Source organism: Phoxinus phoxinus (assembly GCF_949152265.1).
Source record: "Phoxinus phoxinus genome assembly, chromosome: 13".
In the NCBI taxonomy this organism is placed as follows: domain Eukaryota; kingdom Metazoa; phylum Chordata; class Actinopteri; order Cypriniformes; family Leuciscidae; genus Phoxinus; species Phoxinus phoxinus.
Window position 1 is genome coordinate 2,980,970 of NC_136888.1, and position 15,585 is coordinate 2,996,554.

The 15,585-nt window shown below is 39.4% G+C and overlaps 1 protein-coding gene across 3 annotated transcripts in view; it reads right to left on the reverse strand.

The window, feature by feature from the left end:
- Positions 1-15,436, reverse strand: part of ttll5 (tubulin tyrosine ligase-like family, member 5) — a 169,311-nt gene extending 153,875 nt beyond the window's left edge. For all 3 annotated transcript variants that reach the window (XR_013800000.1, XM_079633051.1, XM_079633052.1), the window contains exons 1-9: positions 15,313-15,436; positions 14,547-14,748; positions 8,603-8,709; positions 5,372-5,454; positions 4,745-4,851; positions 3,728-3,858; positions 3,558-3,640; positions 1,963-2,032; positions 1,804-1,888 (exon numbers count right to left, since the gene is read on the reverse strand). Coding sequence is in view for 2 of the 3 variants with exons in the window: in XM_079633051.1 (XP_079489177.1) it covers positions 1,804-1,888; positions 1,963-2,032; positions 3,558-3,640; positions 3,728-3,858; positions 4,745-4,851; positions 5,372-5,454; positions 8,603-8,709; positions 14,547-14,605 (725 nt within the window). In the remaining variant the exon portion in view is untranslated. The remainder of the gene's footprint in view (positions 1-1,803; positions 1,889-1,962; positions 2,033-3,557; positions 3,641-3,727; positions 3,859-4,744; positions 4,852-5,371; positions 5,455-8,602; positions 8,710-14,546; positions 14,749-15,312) is intronic.
- Positions 15,437-15,585: the final 149 nt, after the last annotated feature.

The window sequence follows — 15,585 nt, forward strand, 5'->3', positions numbered from 1 at the left end:
TGCCCACCAGTCACTAGTGATGGGAAGAGTGTTTATTTTTGTGAACTGGTTCTTCCAGAAGGTCTGTTTCATAGCCTGTGTGTGAACGTGAACACATTTTCATTCACTTCAGTTAATGGTTTCATTCTGTGGAATGGCATGACTGACAAGTTTCCTACATTAAAGTTTTGCACCTAGTGTATAATGCAGACACTGATGCACAAACACGGTTATGCTCTATTCTTCTACACTATATAATAATAAACTAATCTTATAAACTCCATGATTTAGCTTCACAACTTAAAATATAATCTGCATGCACCATTTAGTAAAATTCATTTATCAATCTCTTGACAGAAAGGTTTTTGCATGTATTAATAAAATGTTATTTAATAATAACACTAGTCATAATAAGCATGTTTCTAGTACGTGGCACAAACTCGCAGGCACATTATCGGGAAGACGCTCGTCAGATTCGTCTGTAATCCTCAGACAGTGTCAACAGTTAGAAACGCTCAATCGATCATTCAGACCAAAAGCTGCCTTTCATTAGTTCATCAAACATCAATCAAAACAACAATCAATTAAGTGTAATGAAAAAATATTGTTTCAACTGGAAAACAAAATTGTTCATTTAGGTACAGTAATAAGTTGCATTAGTAACATCATCGAGTAATACGTCTACTTTTAATTCAACGTCTCAAGACCTTTGCTTGCAATTATTTTTTTAATCAAAAATAACCAAAACTAACTATCTAGAGGTTTTTAAATGTTTTATTCAGGCACTGATATTAAAGGGCTGGTTGAATGTGATTTCACTTTTCTAACTGTAGTTAGTGTGTAATGTTGCTGTTTGATCATAAACAACATCTGCAAAGTTACAACACTCAAAGTTCAAAGCAAAGGAAGATATTTGGTTTTAAAGAAATCGCTTTTTAAGAACTACAACAAACGGCTGGTAGGAACTACACGACATTCCTTACGGGTTAGTGACATCACCAACCCTAAAATTTACATAAACCCCGCCCCCGGGACACGATTTATAGATTATCAAGACAGAATATGCTAATCAATGACTAGAAGATAACTACACATAATCTACATAAACTCATCAACTAACCATTCAGAAATGCCCTGTTCTTCTACATGTTGTCACTTCTTCTTGAGTCTCTCCATCATTCTGACTCCGGTTTGAACATAAAAGGCTAAGGGTTTTATACATTTTCAGTGTGTCTGTGTGAGGTAATCGGAACTGCTAACACACACACACACACACACACACACACACAAGCTGTTGAAGCTCCGCCCCCTGTGCCGGGAGCAGCAGCTCATTTGCATTTAAAGGGACAGACACAAAAACTGTGTTTTGCAACTTTAACATGCTATATAAAAATATCTGTGGGGTATTTTGAGCTAAAACTTCACACACACTCTCTGGAGACATCAGAGACTTATTTTACATCTTGTGAAAAGGGCATTATAGGACCCCTTTAAAAATCTATTTCCCTCAGGAGAAAATGAATGGAGTTTTTAGTTCCAGAGTCAACTGTTGCGCTCTATTTTACCAGCCATTATGTCAGTCGATTTTATTCCAGTCATTTTTTTTAATTCAAATATAGAGTGAAGTTGAACTATAATCTATTTTTGGCCACTTCATCAGATCCCAGTTAACATTTGCATGTGCTGCCTCAGAACAAACAGGCAATCAGATGTTGACACTGACAGGTTTCATTCAAGCATTCATCTTTAAATCGAAGCAAAAGCATTTCTAATCAAATGTCTTACAGGTGCTGTTAGATAGCCTGGGTGATGTAAACGAATTACCTGGCCAGCCCTTCCTCATAGAGATAGATCAGGAGAGGGTCGTAGGAGGTCACCAGCACGTACAGACGCACGTCAAACTTAAATTCTGCAGAAACAAACTGAATGTAAAAACATTCGTTATACATAATGAGAATCTGTGAGTGTTTGTGTCAGACTCACCGTCAATCAGTAGAGGATTGCTGATGTACCGTGACGCCAGGATATTCTCTTCCAGCGGGATCTGATTCGGCTGAAACACCAAGCATGTGTTATTAAGCAGGACAGAACAAAACTGTCAGACTACAGAAGCATGTTAGTTTCCCATGATAAACACTCGTTTAAAGCCACATCAACCAAAACTCAAACCGAACAGAGTTTGCAAGCAAAAAGGTCAATTTAGACTGAACGGTTTATTAGACTGCTGCCACTTTAAGACCCAATGCAGATCTAATACACATCATCATATTTTCTCCCAACTATGTACGCCCATTTAAGACATTAAGTGTGTTTAAGTAAATACTCTCCAAGCCGGTCATTTTGACATATGTTTGTGTGTATATGATCGTTTAGACGCGCACGCAAAGCTTTAGTAAGTTAGTAAGTGCACACACATAAGCCACATTGAAGTTGGAAACAGTGTCTAATGCATGGATTATTGTGCATTTAATAACTCTTTTTATTATCAAACTCGTCCCGCAATTTAGCAACAGTAGAGACTGCATTTTAAAGCATTCAAATTGTGCTGATGACGTTGAGTTTTAGGGAGAAAGGAGCGTGAACGGGAAGGAAGCTGCACTACGCAGTGAACACAGCTCGTTTATAATAGTTTTACCTCAAATATCTTCTTTTTATAATCATTGGAAGCCAAAATCAAAAATAAAATTAGATTAATATCACAGCCCTTAAGTGTAACCAGACCAGCTATCATCACTAATTAAGAAGGGACTTTCACGATGCTCTCTCTCTCTCTCGAAAATGAAAATACAGTCTAATTTTGCTTTTACACGAATGTTTGACTCGGGTAGATTAACAAAAATAGCCGAGGATAAATTTTGGCAAGAGTTACTCTTTAACATTAAAGGTGCAGTCTGTAAGAATGACAACTAGTGGTCGACATAGGTACTGCAGTCAAAATATCGGAGATCGTCGTTTCTCCCGCCTCCTGCTCCTCAGACTCGACACTCACACGGGTCGCCAGTTTGAACACTCGCAACAGGAACGAGCGCAATGGACAATGATAATTGGCAGATTGGCAACGTGCAATATCACAGACCAAAACAAAAACAAACATTCCAGCCAGGAAACGCACATTTCAAAGTAAAATAACTGGCTTTGTTTTTCAGATAAAGTGTTTTTCAGATAAACAAGTATGTGAACTTCAATGTGTGCATGTTTCCTCAATATATGTAAACATACAGTACTTAGCATAAAATAAATGTATATAAAATACATTTTAGTATTTGTATTTTTCACTAGGGTAGACATGCAATTTGCAACAAAAGTGGACACAAAGTGGCTGCAAAAGGAGGAAACTTTAGAGATTAAGATTTATAAAATAAAATAAAAAACTTGTGAAATTGGTTATAATGCTCAATGCACAAAGAGTATTCTAATTCAATGTGAGCAGATCTAAATGTAATGCTGCAATCAACACTTTTCATTTATTTTCACATTTCACTTTAATCATAGATTTAGATTAATTATGCAGGCGCATTTTTTGCCCTGTTCTCTTGAATTTGTTATCCCGTCCGTGGCATATTCCCTTAATCACTTACATTGCTGACCAGGTAGATGCCTCTGCCCCTGGAGGACGCCACAGGTTTGACGATCCACGCACCCTTGTCTTTGCTGAAGGAGCCTGAGGTTTACATGAGGACAGAGAGAGAGTGTGTTATTAAAGCCCATGTTAACAGTCAAACACACATGGAGTGCTGTGCCCACTCACTGCTGAATTCCTGGTACTCGGCCGGAAGCACAAAGGTCTGGGGTACGATGTGGAAGTTTTGAAAGCCGTGGGTTTGCTGCATCCTCTGGATGTTTTTGTAGAGCCGGTCTTTCCGCGTGAGCTCGAACGACCTGGAAAGCAACGGGAGCATTGACCGTAAGTGCTGAGGATGAGGTTAGCGTCTGAGATAGCGGCGGCAACATAAACCCTTAAAATAACACCACAGTGGCAGCGCATGTTCGGTTTGATCTATTGCGCCGTTTCTTCCAAACAAAATGTACTCGGCTCAATCTGCCAATGAATACATGCCGTCCTCCCACTTGGAAGGCCGGTTGTGTCGACGTTGTTGTTGCTGAGAGTGTGTGTGACTTTGGTAACTAATTATCATTGGGGGAAACACACAGACTGCACACCACAAGCTAGTGTTTGTTTAAACACCAGCAACTTTCGGATGAAAGAAACGTATCACAAACCGCAAAATAATTTTGGTGTCTGCAAACTGCAAAATAATTTTACATTTTGAATCGCGTTTCTGTGTCATCACTTAACAGTGTTTATTGTTTGAATTTTGAAAAGTGAAAACTGCGTGAGTCTCGTGGTGAATGCGTGAGAGTTGGCAGCCCTGCAGATTCAGTTTGTAAATGTTTTTGGCGGGTGTGCTTGTGCAGCCGCGGTCTTGTTCATTTGCCATGTTGTTTGTGTAGCTCTATGGCAAACGCGTTGAGCCCGTCCGGAACTACGGGAGCCCAGAGGGAAACGTCGGCGGATATTATAGAGAAAACCGATTTTCATTCAAACATATCGACGCACACTACACATTCGAGTTAATCGATAAAATCGATTTATCGCCCAGCCCCAATACAAATTTGGTCCCCGAAGCTGAAGCATGCTTGCTTGACGTGCAAGAACCAATGAGGTTCATTCTCGTGTTACGCAGCACGCTTGAGCTTCTGCAGGAACCAATGAGGTTCATTCTCGTGTCACGCAGCACGTTTGAGCTTCTGCTGACATACACACCTGGGAAAGTGGTTGACTTTCTGGAAATCCTGTAGAGAGCGCATAAGGTAGGGCTTCAGGTGCGAGCCAGTCCACATCAGGTTAAAATCATTGCTATTTGGATGCACCTAAACAGAAAACAATATTATTTTAGGCCAAAAAAATTTAAAAGATACTTTAAAAGTCTAAAGTTATTCATTTACAGTCATTTTCATTGCTATTATATTTTGAGCTTTATTGTATTGAGCCCTCATAAACACTAGCCACTGTATTGGAGCTTTGCCTGAAGAAACTGAATTGCAGGTTGAATCCTTAAAATACTTGTGTTGCTAAACTGAACTGAAATAACATCAACCAATGTGCAGTGTACAAGCAGAGTACACGGTGTTGAATCCCACAATGCAATGCGTTTGACTTCACCTTCCATTGCCAGTAGCCAAATAAACCAGTGGTCCTATCAGATGTGATTTTGAACCTCTTTTTCTTGACTTATTATTATTTCATCAGACTACCAAAGGTTTCTGCAAACTGTATGCAAAAATTATTATCTATATCCAAGATGAGAACGATGCCACTCACCCACTGGATTTAAATTTGACAGCATATACCGGTAGTAACATTTCATTCTCTAACATGGCTAATGTTTACCTCATGGAATCCATGATTGACCAGCAAGCCACGCACAAGACGACTCTCCGTACGCACAATCTTGAAGCCCAAGTTATATTTTTCTGTAAAAAAAAAAAAAAAGGAAAACAAAACTCAGAAATACTGAATCAAGAATGACATGTTGCAAATGACAATTTTCATGAAAGCAGTCAATAGGCCAAGATATTTAAATGCCATTAGACATGCTATTTATATAACTATAAAAAATGATTTGTCACTGGAAAAAAGTAAATGTTTTTATATTTTGAGTGTGTGACGAACTAGTGTACAGTACAGTACAGTTATTACTAGAAGAGCTGCACGATTAATCATTAAAAGATCACAATCTCGATTCAAACACGTGATCTTATTCCTAAATGTCAACGATTCGTCTCTGTCTATTAAACCTTTGACAAGAATGAGAGAGGCGGTATTAACATTAAGTGACATGGCATCTGACGCACAGAAGCCAATGGCACATGTCACTATGGGTATTGGCACATCCGGTGGCACATCCGGTCTTCATTGGCATGTGCCAGTGGATAGTGGCATGTGTCACTGACACTATTGGCATGTGCCAGTGGTGGAGTGGCATGTGTCACTGAAATCGCGACACACTGACACTGACATGACACCTGACTGACACCGAGTCGCGGAACATGTCACCGTGTTGCGACACCTCCAGTAGTGACGGACAGATTAATCGAACACCTATAGCCTACTGACGTAATTGTGGCACGAAATCCTAAATAAATTGCCTAATTTTGTGATATTTAAAATATCAATTAAACGAATTAAAGTGCATTTATATTTTTTCAAACGTGTTATTTGTGTCACGTCTGTATTTGATTGGTATGTGCCACTGAATGTTTTGTAATACCAGTGCTACTTTATGTTGTTTATCTCGCAAAGTCACAAACTGGCCATTCTAGGAAAGACATGAAATAAATCTATCGTGGGTCACTATGAATAACGCGTCCGTTACTGTAACCTTTATTTTTGCATGATGCTCCATGCACGCCAGTAGGTGTCAGTAAGTCCACACTGGCTAGCGCAAAATAACCTAAAACTTGCGACAGTTGAGGAACATCTGGCGGTGGTGGTGTATTTGTTTGCGAGAAGACGCTAGCAAAAACAAAAACAAAAATCAATAAAAAAACTATAATCTTAATCTTAAAGTCTGATATCGATATAAATAATTAGTTAATAATTTATATAATATAAATTATATATCATCGAGCTATAATTTATGTAAGTAAATTTACTAATTAATTTATAAAACATAAATAAATTATTAACTTATTATTTATATCATGTTTTTGCTTAAAGGCCTACTCATCTGGCTTTAATATTTTACAAATACATTTAAGGAATTATGTAATAAGAAATAAATGTATACATGCATTCTTTCTGTAGATGTCATAATGTCACATCTAGCGTACATAATGCTACGTTAGACAGCGGCATGTGTCACTACGCTACTGGAGTGTCATAACATACGGCGACATAGGCTACCGCGACAATGTTCCTCAACTGTCGCAAGTTTTAGGTTATTTTGCGCTAGCCAGTGTGGACTTACTGACACCTACTGGCGTGCATGGAGCATCATGCAAAAATAAAGGTTACAGTAACGGACGCGTTATTCATAGTGACCCACGATAGATTTATTTCATGTCTTTCCTAGAATGGCCAGTTTGTGACTTTGCGAGATAAACAACATAAAGTAGCACTGGTATTACAAAACATTCAGTGGCACATACCAATCAAATACAGACGTGACACAAATAACACGTTTGAAAAAATATAAATGCACTTTAATTCGTTTAATTGATATTTTAAATATCACAAAATTAGGCAATTTATTTAGGATTTCGTGCCACAATTACGTCAGTAGGCTATAGGTGTTCGATTAATCTGTCCGTCACTACTGGAGATGTCGCAACACGGTGACATGTTCCGCGACTCGGTGTCAGTCAGGTGTCATGTCAGTGTCAGTGTGTCGCGATTTCAGTGACACATGCCACTCCACCACTGGCACATGCCAATAGTGTCAGTGACACATGCCACTATCCACTGGCACATGCCAATGAAGACCGGATGTGCCACCGGTTGTGCCAATACGCATAGTGACATGTGCCATTGGCTTCTGTGCGTCAGATGCCATGTCACTTAATGTTAAAACTGCTACTGAAGAATGATCACAACGAACGAACATTCAGATCTGCGTTCTGACCCAGAGAGAGCCGTTGTCATGTATATATATCAAACTGTTTGTGAAGCTGTCTGTTCAACACACACAGTGTGATTATTTCTGTGTTACAATAACTCAGATTATCACAGAAGAACTGGGATAAAAGTTTATAGTTTGGATATAAACACTGATGCCAGCAGAGCGAACAAAATAGAGTAAATTACCTTTTAAACAAAAGTAATACATAAAAGATAAAGATAAATAAAGATTGTATCAATTACACCAAAGGAGGTAGCGTTTTTTTTTTTTTTTTTTTTGTGCGTCTCAATCACATAGTCAGGGCACTGATTAGAGAGTCGGCCATTATCAATCGCAAAATCCTTCCAGTGAACAGAAACGTTTGCAATCCCACAATGCACTATGAAATCCAGGCAGCATCGACGCTCACAGCGGAAGTTCTGAAGGGTTTAGATTTAGAAAAACAGCATAAACATGCATTGCTAGACAGGTACTCAACATAATCTTGCTAAAATTAATAATTAATTTACAGCTGAAATGTTGCAGGTATACGTAACAATCAAAGTTTTTATCAAAATGTACTTCAAATAACTTAAAAAAATAATAATAATCTGCTGTTACTGATTAATGACCTAGATTGAGAAAAACCCATTGCCATTGAATTATTCATTCCATAGATTCGTTCATAAAACACTGATTCATCAAGCAAAGAAATAAGCCTTTATAGTGAATCATTGAGTCATTCATTCAAACCGATTTTTTATTAAATAATTCCTTAAAATGAATGAATTTTTTTTTAATACACTGCAGATATTAACATTATGTCAGAAATCCCAGTATTCATAATCGTGGGAGAATCGTGATCTATTTTGAACAAAAAAATCGTGATTCCTAATTAATCCAGAATCATGCAGCTCTTCTATACAGGCATTATATCTTATAATTTCATGTTGCAGAATTTCTTTGAATTGCAATTTAATAAATGCTCTTGTGTTAAACACAATAACTGTCAGCGTCTGTACCTCCAACAGATTGGATGGCCACATCTTTGGACACAATGGCTTCTGCACAGAAGAGGAGCACGGGAATCCTTTTACTGACACCACTCCAGGCGACACACGGGAGTTTCCTATGAAAACACAGGTTAAGGCAAAGAGAACAAGTTTTTCAGATCAACATCACATGTATATGATATTGAGGAATTACCAAAGTCCCTTTCAAAGGAAGTCAGTTCACACACCGGCCATATTGCCAGGATGAGGATCAACTCACATCTCATACTTGAATGGGTAAATTAAACGCCAAAATCATAAACTGCTTGCCAAACTCACATTTAAATAAGTTATTAATGTAGTTTCTTATATATTTCAGGATGGTTCAGCCATTGGATGCCTTAATGAAAACAGTAATGGATACGCACACTAGCTCTTAAAGTGACAGCAGCCTAATATGTGTGTGTCATTCATTTTGTTGTCAAAACAACAAAGGTTCAGATTACACGATTTTAGCCCGATCCGTTTGACGTAGGGTGTCGTGGGGACTCGTAAACGACAATCGATCGTTTCATCTCGTATAGTGTGTCACAGTAGACGACAACTGAACCGCGTCTGCAATGCTTCACGACATCACCATAAAAACACTAGCATGTTTAATTTAATCCACGACAGGTTCCGTCAAGAGTGTGTGTGTGTGTGTGTGTGAGCGTGTGCGTGAGTGAGTGAGTGAGTGAGTGAGTGAGTGAGTGAGTGAGTGAGTGAGTGAGTGAGTGAGTGAGTGAGTGAGTGAGTGAGTGAGTGAGTGAGTGAGTGAGTGAGTGAGTGAGTGAGTGAGTGAGACGGCACGCGATGACTGGTCGGGAAGCAACGTGTAGTCTGACATGTTTCTTGTCCACGACACGACAAGATTTTATGAGTAAAAATCGCGTAATCTGACAGTGACTACCGTAACAGACAATCTGAACCAGGCTTTAATTGTAAGGAATCAGGATTAATAGCCTAAGTATTTAATTTAGTCACAACTAAAAGACTAGCCAGTGTTATTTTACATTTGATTACTTTATTATATAATAAACTTCTCGCTTTATTTCTCTCTATTTGTATCTTTATTAATCTACTGTATTTATTTGTGTTACTTATTTCAATGTAATTCAAAGATTCAAATCAAGCTTCCTTCTGTTATGTAAACTCTTGACAAAATTACCCCATTGTAAAAACACAATGAGTGAGCAAACATTTAGGTTGAGATAAACGTACCGTAATTTTAAAGGGCACCTATTATGACATTTAAAATGTTCCTAATGTTGTTTTGGGAGTCCCCAACAACAGTTTTACGTGCATGCAATGTCAAAAAACACTTTTGTTGTCGTATAATATGCATTTATTTTTACCTGATTTGCTCACCAACTCCCAAATCATTCGTTCAACGACTCCAAACCCCTCCTCTGCGCGACGCTAATCTGCGATTGGTCAGATGACCCAGCAGTGTTTACAGAGATAATACTTATTGTTTAACACGGAGTACAATGATGCTTTTATCAATTAAATCGTGTTATAATAATAATTATAGTCCACTGCTTTGTAGTTTGTAGTAAAAAACTAAAAATAAGATAAAGAATTTAATGTTATGTTAGCGAGCATATAGCCCAGAGTTCACATTGTAAAAGCACAATCAGTCTTTGTTTGCGTTAGCCCGATGCATAAACATAACGTTTTTACAAAAAAAAAATGCAGTTACGTTACTCTATTCTATAAGACAACTCCGAAAACAACGACAAACACTTCACATATCTCAATACAAGACCTAGAAGCTAAACGGTGCTTACACAACAAACTAAATAATAAATATAGCTGCAAGCAGCGATTACGGGCCCAAGCCGGTGGCACCGCCACCCTGGTGCCTTTAGTTACACTAAAGGCACCGGGCTGGCGCTGCCACCGGCTTGGGCCCTCCATCGCTGCTTGCAGCTATATTTATTTATATTTATATATATATATATATATATATATATATATATATATATATATATATATATATAAAAAGCCGCCACCCCGTTGCCTTTCGGGTTCCTGTGCACGACGGGCAATAACGTAACCCCGCTTTGACTGTCGAGAAGAAGTCTGCTTTAGAGCTTGCATCAGTGTGAGTCTTTCTGCTCCCCTCCAAACACACACAGAAAAGGGGGGGGGGCTGTCTGTGTGTGTGCCCTCCCTCCCTCCCTCCCTCCCCACACACACACACACACACACACACACACACACACACACACACACACAGAGAATGGCAGGGGGAACTCTGTCAGAGAGAGACAAAACCACATTCAAACCAAAATATTTGACTTCCTGTTGGTCGGAGCTTATGACTGTAAATGAGAAAGTTGTCCGGATCGATAAGCACAATATAGAGACCGAGTTTTGTGACTGTAGGTAAAAATAACCCACCCACTTTAGTCAAAAGTATCTTGAAAGTAACACACTTCCTGCTGCCAGTTGGTGGCGCTATAACTTTGACTCACAATAGTCACATCCATGTGATCGCCCTCTTACAACAAACACACTGCTGAAGTTTCATCAAGATCAATAAATGTATGAAGACGTTATAACACATTGTGTTTTTCTTTTCTCGCCATAACTTCGTTTCCTCGCCACGGCTAAACCGTTCGAGATATCAAAAATCCGTCCGCAATTTAGCGTCCTCAATGTCTTGACTTCATGCTGACCGAGTTTGGTGGCGATAGGATAATTTTTCTTGGAGGAGTATATCAAATTCCAGGGGCATGCATTTTCATACAGCCCATGATAGCCGACTTCCTGTTGGACTGGCGTAAAACTTAGAGCACGAAAGTTGTTCGGCCCGATTAAATCTATATGTGTACCGAGTTTCATATTATTACATGCAAACGTGTTTGATATATGGACCAAGTTTTTCGGACCACGTTCAAGGGGGCGCTGTTGAGCTCCCCTGCCACGCCCGGGTACCAGCTTCAGCCCAGCCCTGATGGCCGCAGGTTCTGACCTGTGTGCAAAGTTTCAAGAGTTTTCGAGCACGTTAAGGGCCCCAAAAGTGCCCGAGAAGTCCCACACAGCAGAGAAAGGGTTAAAATAAAGCCCCCCTCCTCTCTCACACACACAGACACTGAAGCCCCTTTCACACAGAGATTCCGGAAAATACACGGATAAAGTGACCCGGGATTTGACCCGGGTTCGTTTGAAAATGGTTCATTCACACTGCCAGTGATTTGCCGGAATCAGAGAGCGCGTTCACACACAACCCGGGTATGTCCCGGATAGACGCGTGACGTTATGATGTGACGTATAAGGTGGCGAACGAACGATCTCAGCTTCGGCGCGGATTGCAAGGAGCTCTCGGGTCTCTGCTTCAGTCCAGTTTGCAGACATCTTTTCGTTCTTTCTTGTATCGATGACGAACACAAACTTTCTTCTAACAGAGTAACAGAGTCGCACGATAACTACGTCATTGCGAAGGCTCGTGCATCATCACTACGACACACCCCTTACGGCATTTGTCCTGGCTTTTGTTCACACAGCGCGCGTTCCGGGTCTGAACACGGCAATGTTACTAGGTCCCCAACCCGGCATCGATCCCGGCATTAAACCCGGGTCGTGTTTGCGTTCACACAGAAGGCGTTCCGGCAATTTGCCGGCAATTTGCCGGGTTCAAAGTGCTGTGTGAATGGGGCTTAAGAGAGACTGGCAAAATTCCCATCAAATCACATTCAAACCAAAATATCTGACTTCCTGTTGGTCGGAGCTAATGACTGTAAATTAGAAAGTTGTCCGGCTCGGGGAGATAAATATAAATACCGATTTTTGTTACTGTAGGTAAAACTAATACCCCATTTTTGACTAAAGGTGGCGCTACTGAGCCCCTTACCACGCCCGTTTCTGAAACTTCACACATGCCTAGTACCTAATAAATCTGATATGCATGTTGAGTTTCATGCAATTTGAAGCATGTTAAGAGCCTCAAATGCACCCAAAAAGAATATAAAAGTTTAAAGCGTTGCCATGGCAACAGTATTTAAGATATCAATAATTCTTTCACAGGTCTACATCTGCCTTGTGTTTACATTATACACATAAAGTTTGAAGCAAATCGGGTAAAAATAAGAGGGTGAATTCAAAGCATTTTGAAAGTGACACACTTCCTGCTGCCAGTTGGTGGCGCTATAACTTTGACTCACAATAGTCACATCCATGCGATCGGCCTCTTACAACGAACACACTGCTGAAGTTTCATCAAGATCAATTAATGTATGAGGATGTTATAACACACTTCCTGTTTCCAATATTCGCCATAAATTCGTTTCCTCGCCACGGCCAAACCGTTCGAGATATCAAAAATCCCCTCGCAATTTTTCATCCTCCATGTCTTGACTTCATGCACACCGAGTTTCGTGGTGATTGGTTGAATCGTCTAGGAGGAGTATTTTAAATTCCATTGCATGTGTTTTTTAAACTACGCCAAATAGCCGACTTCCTGTTGGGCTGGGGTAAAAAGTCAGAGCACGAAGGATATATGAACCGATGAGATCTATAAGTGTACCGAGTTTCATATTATTACACGCAAGCGTGTTTGATTTATGGACCAAGTTTTCGGACCGCGTTCCAGGGGGCGCTGTCGAGCCCCCCTGCCACGCCCGGGTACCAGCTTCAGTCCGGCTCTAATGGCCGCGGGTTCTGACATTTGTGCAAAGTTTCAAGAGTTTTTGAGCACGTTAAGGCCCCCAAAAGTGCCCAAAAGGTAGTAATATAATAATAATGAAGAATAATCCGAAGGAAAACAATAGGGCCTTCGCCTTTTCAAGGCTTGGGCCCTAATTAAGCATAAAACATAAAACATAAAAGCAACAATTATTAATAACACTTACAGGTTGTGATACGGAGGAGGAAGCTGATGCAAATACACTTGGAACTGAACCTTCCTTCAATATCAGCCGGCTCGCGAATCCAAGTTTGATTGCATTTAAAAAGCGAACAAAGCACAAGGCTCGGACTATACTTCTGTGGTATAGTTGTATGTATGAATTGTAGCCACTTAGTCTTCAAATGCTCCTCCTTGGGCAGATGAAAAAAGTTGGATTTTGAGTCGCACTTCAGAACACAGCGTCTCGTCGCCATGATGTTTCCCTGCTGGCCTTGGAGCGCAATAAGTGGGCGTATCGTATTCAAATAACTTGACAAGTTGACGTCATCTAGTCAGAGAAAAAGCTTCGGTCTTCTAACGATTCATAAAAATGACTCCGAGTCGACTCTTACTTTTGAAAGACAATAACTTTATATACGGTGCACTTTCATATTTCAAACTTTGCAGGATGTTTTTGTTCACTTAGATCTATGTTACACACTACATGAAAGGTACATTTCAAAATTTCATAATAGGTGCCCTTTAAAAAATGTGTCAAAAAAAAAGAAATTTCAGGCCCTGCACATGATAACTAGCATGATAACATGATAAATCGCAAAGTCACCGTGGTTTTGGGTGTACGCTGGAAATTTGGTGTACACACTTTTCATAAATGAGGGCCAATGAGTGAGCAAACATTTAGGTTGAGATAAACGTACCGTAATTTAAAAAAATGTGTCAAAAAAAAGAAAGAAATTCAGGCCCTGCACATGATAACTAATGTAAATTCTGGGTCCTAAATCTAAATCTAAACTGACCTTCATCCTTTGTGTCACTCTTAAAAACATGACAAGGAGACTGGATTAATCTCTGCTGCCGATCACAGATCTGTGTGGAACATCTAGACTATTTGAGGAGCGGCTGTTACTATTTCAGAACTGACCGTCTATATTTAGACAAGATAAGCTGTGAATTCATGAAATCTATAAATGCAACACCGGGTGTTTGCTGTAGTTTTGTGTGTCGTGACTAGTTGCTCACTGAATATCTGAATATAATCATCTCAAGATCAATATAGCATCGTGCTTTAGTAAAGACACTTACTCTAGCTCATCTTCAGACGATGACTCCGATTCCTCCTTCTGTTCTCTAGCGGCTGGCATCTCGGTGTGTGTGTGTGTGTGTGTGTGTGTGTGTGTGTGTGTGTGTGTGTGTGTGTGTGTGTGTGTGTGTGTGTGTGTGTGTGTGTGTGTGTGTCAGCTCAATGTGTGTGTGACAGCACTCATCTCCAATCTTCTTAACTCATCTGCAAAACAATAAGCTTTTATGAGAAGGGCTGCTATGAAATTTATTTTATTTTTTTTCAGTTTTACTCTGCTTCTATTAATATCAAACAATATACAGTATTGCACTGTGTAGGATGAGGAATCATGCAAAAGAGTAAAACAATGTAAAACAACAATAATGCGAAAATTAGCAATAACGTGCAAAATAAAACAAAAAATAAATGAGTTAAAATGACAGCAAACTACGAAGGTAACGTTACTAGATAGCAATCAAAGATAACGGTTAAACCAAAGTAAAACTTTCATAATTCATATAGTTATTATCTGAGACAATTATTTAGCACTTATGATAAATTGAAAGCACCTTCCAAATGCTTCATAAATCGCTGTTTGACATGAATATAATATGGGAAAGATGGGGTTAGTTGTGTGACAGAAAAGAGTTCACTGGCTGTTAGCTAACCGAGCTAACTTGGCTGTGATGTAAGAGGGAATAAAGCGTTTGAAATGTCTAACACTATTGTATATTAGGACCTCGGAATGCAGTGTAATTAGTTTGATGATAAATGTAATTAGTAACATACCTGTTTGCGTTAAGTGAGTGCTCTTGCGTGTAATTATTAACTGTTAGCTCCATAGCCCACGCTAAAGCCCTGACGCCTGTTGCTATAACAACCAGCTGACAACCATTATTAAGCGCATGCGCGTAAAACTATAGGCAACCGACGCGTTGCATTTGTGTACTTTTTATGTATATATATCTCCTAATTCTGAATTAAACCGAGTAATAATGTAAATGTAATGTATTTCACATAATTATTCCACACATGTAAAATAAAAAATGTTGTGTGAAATTC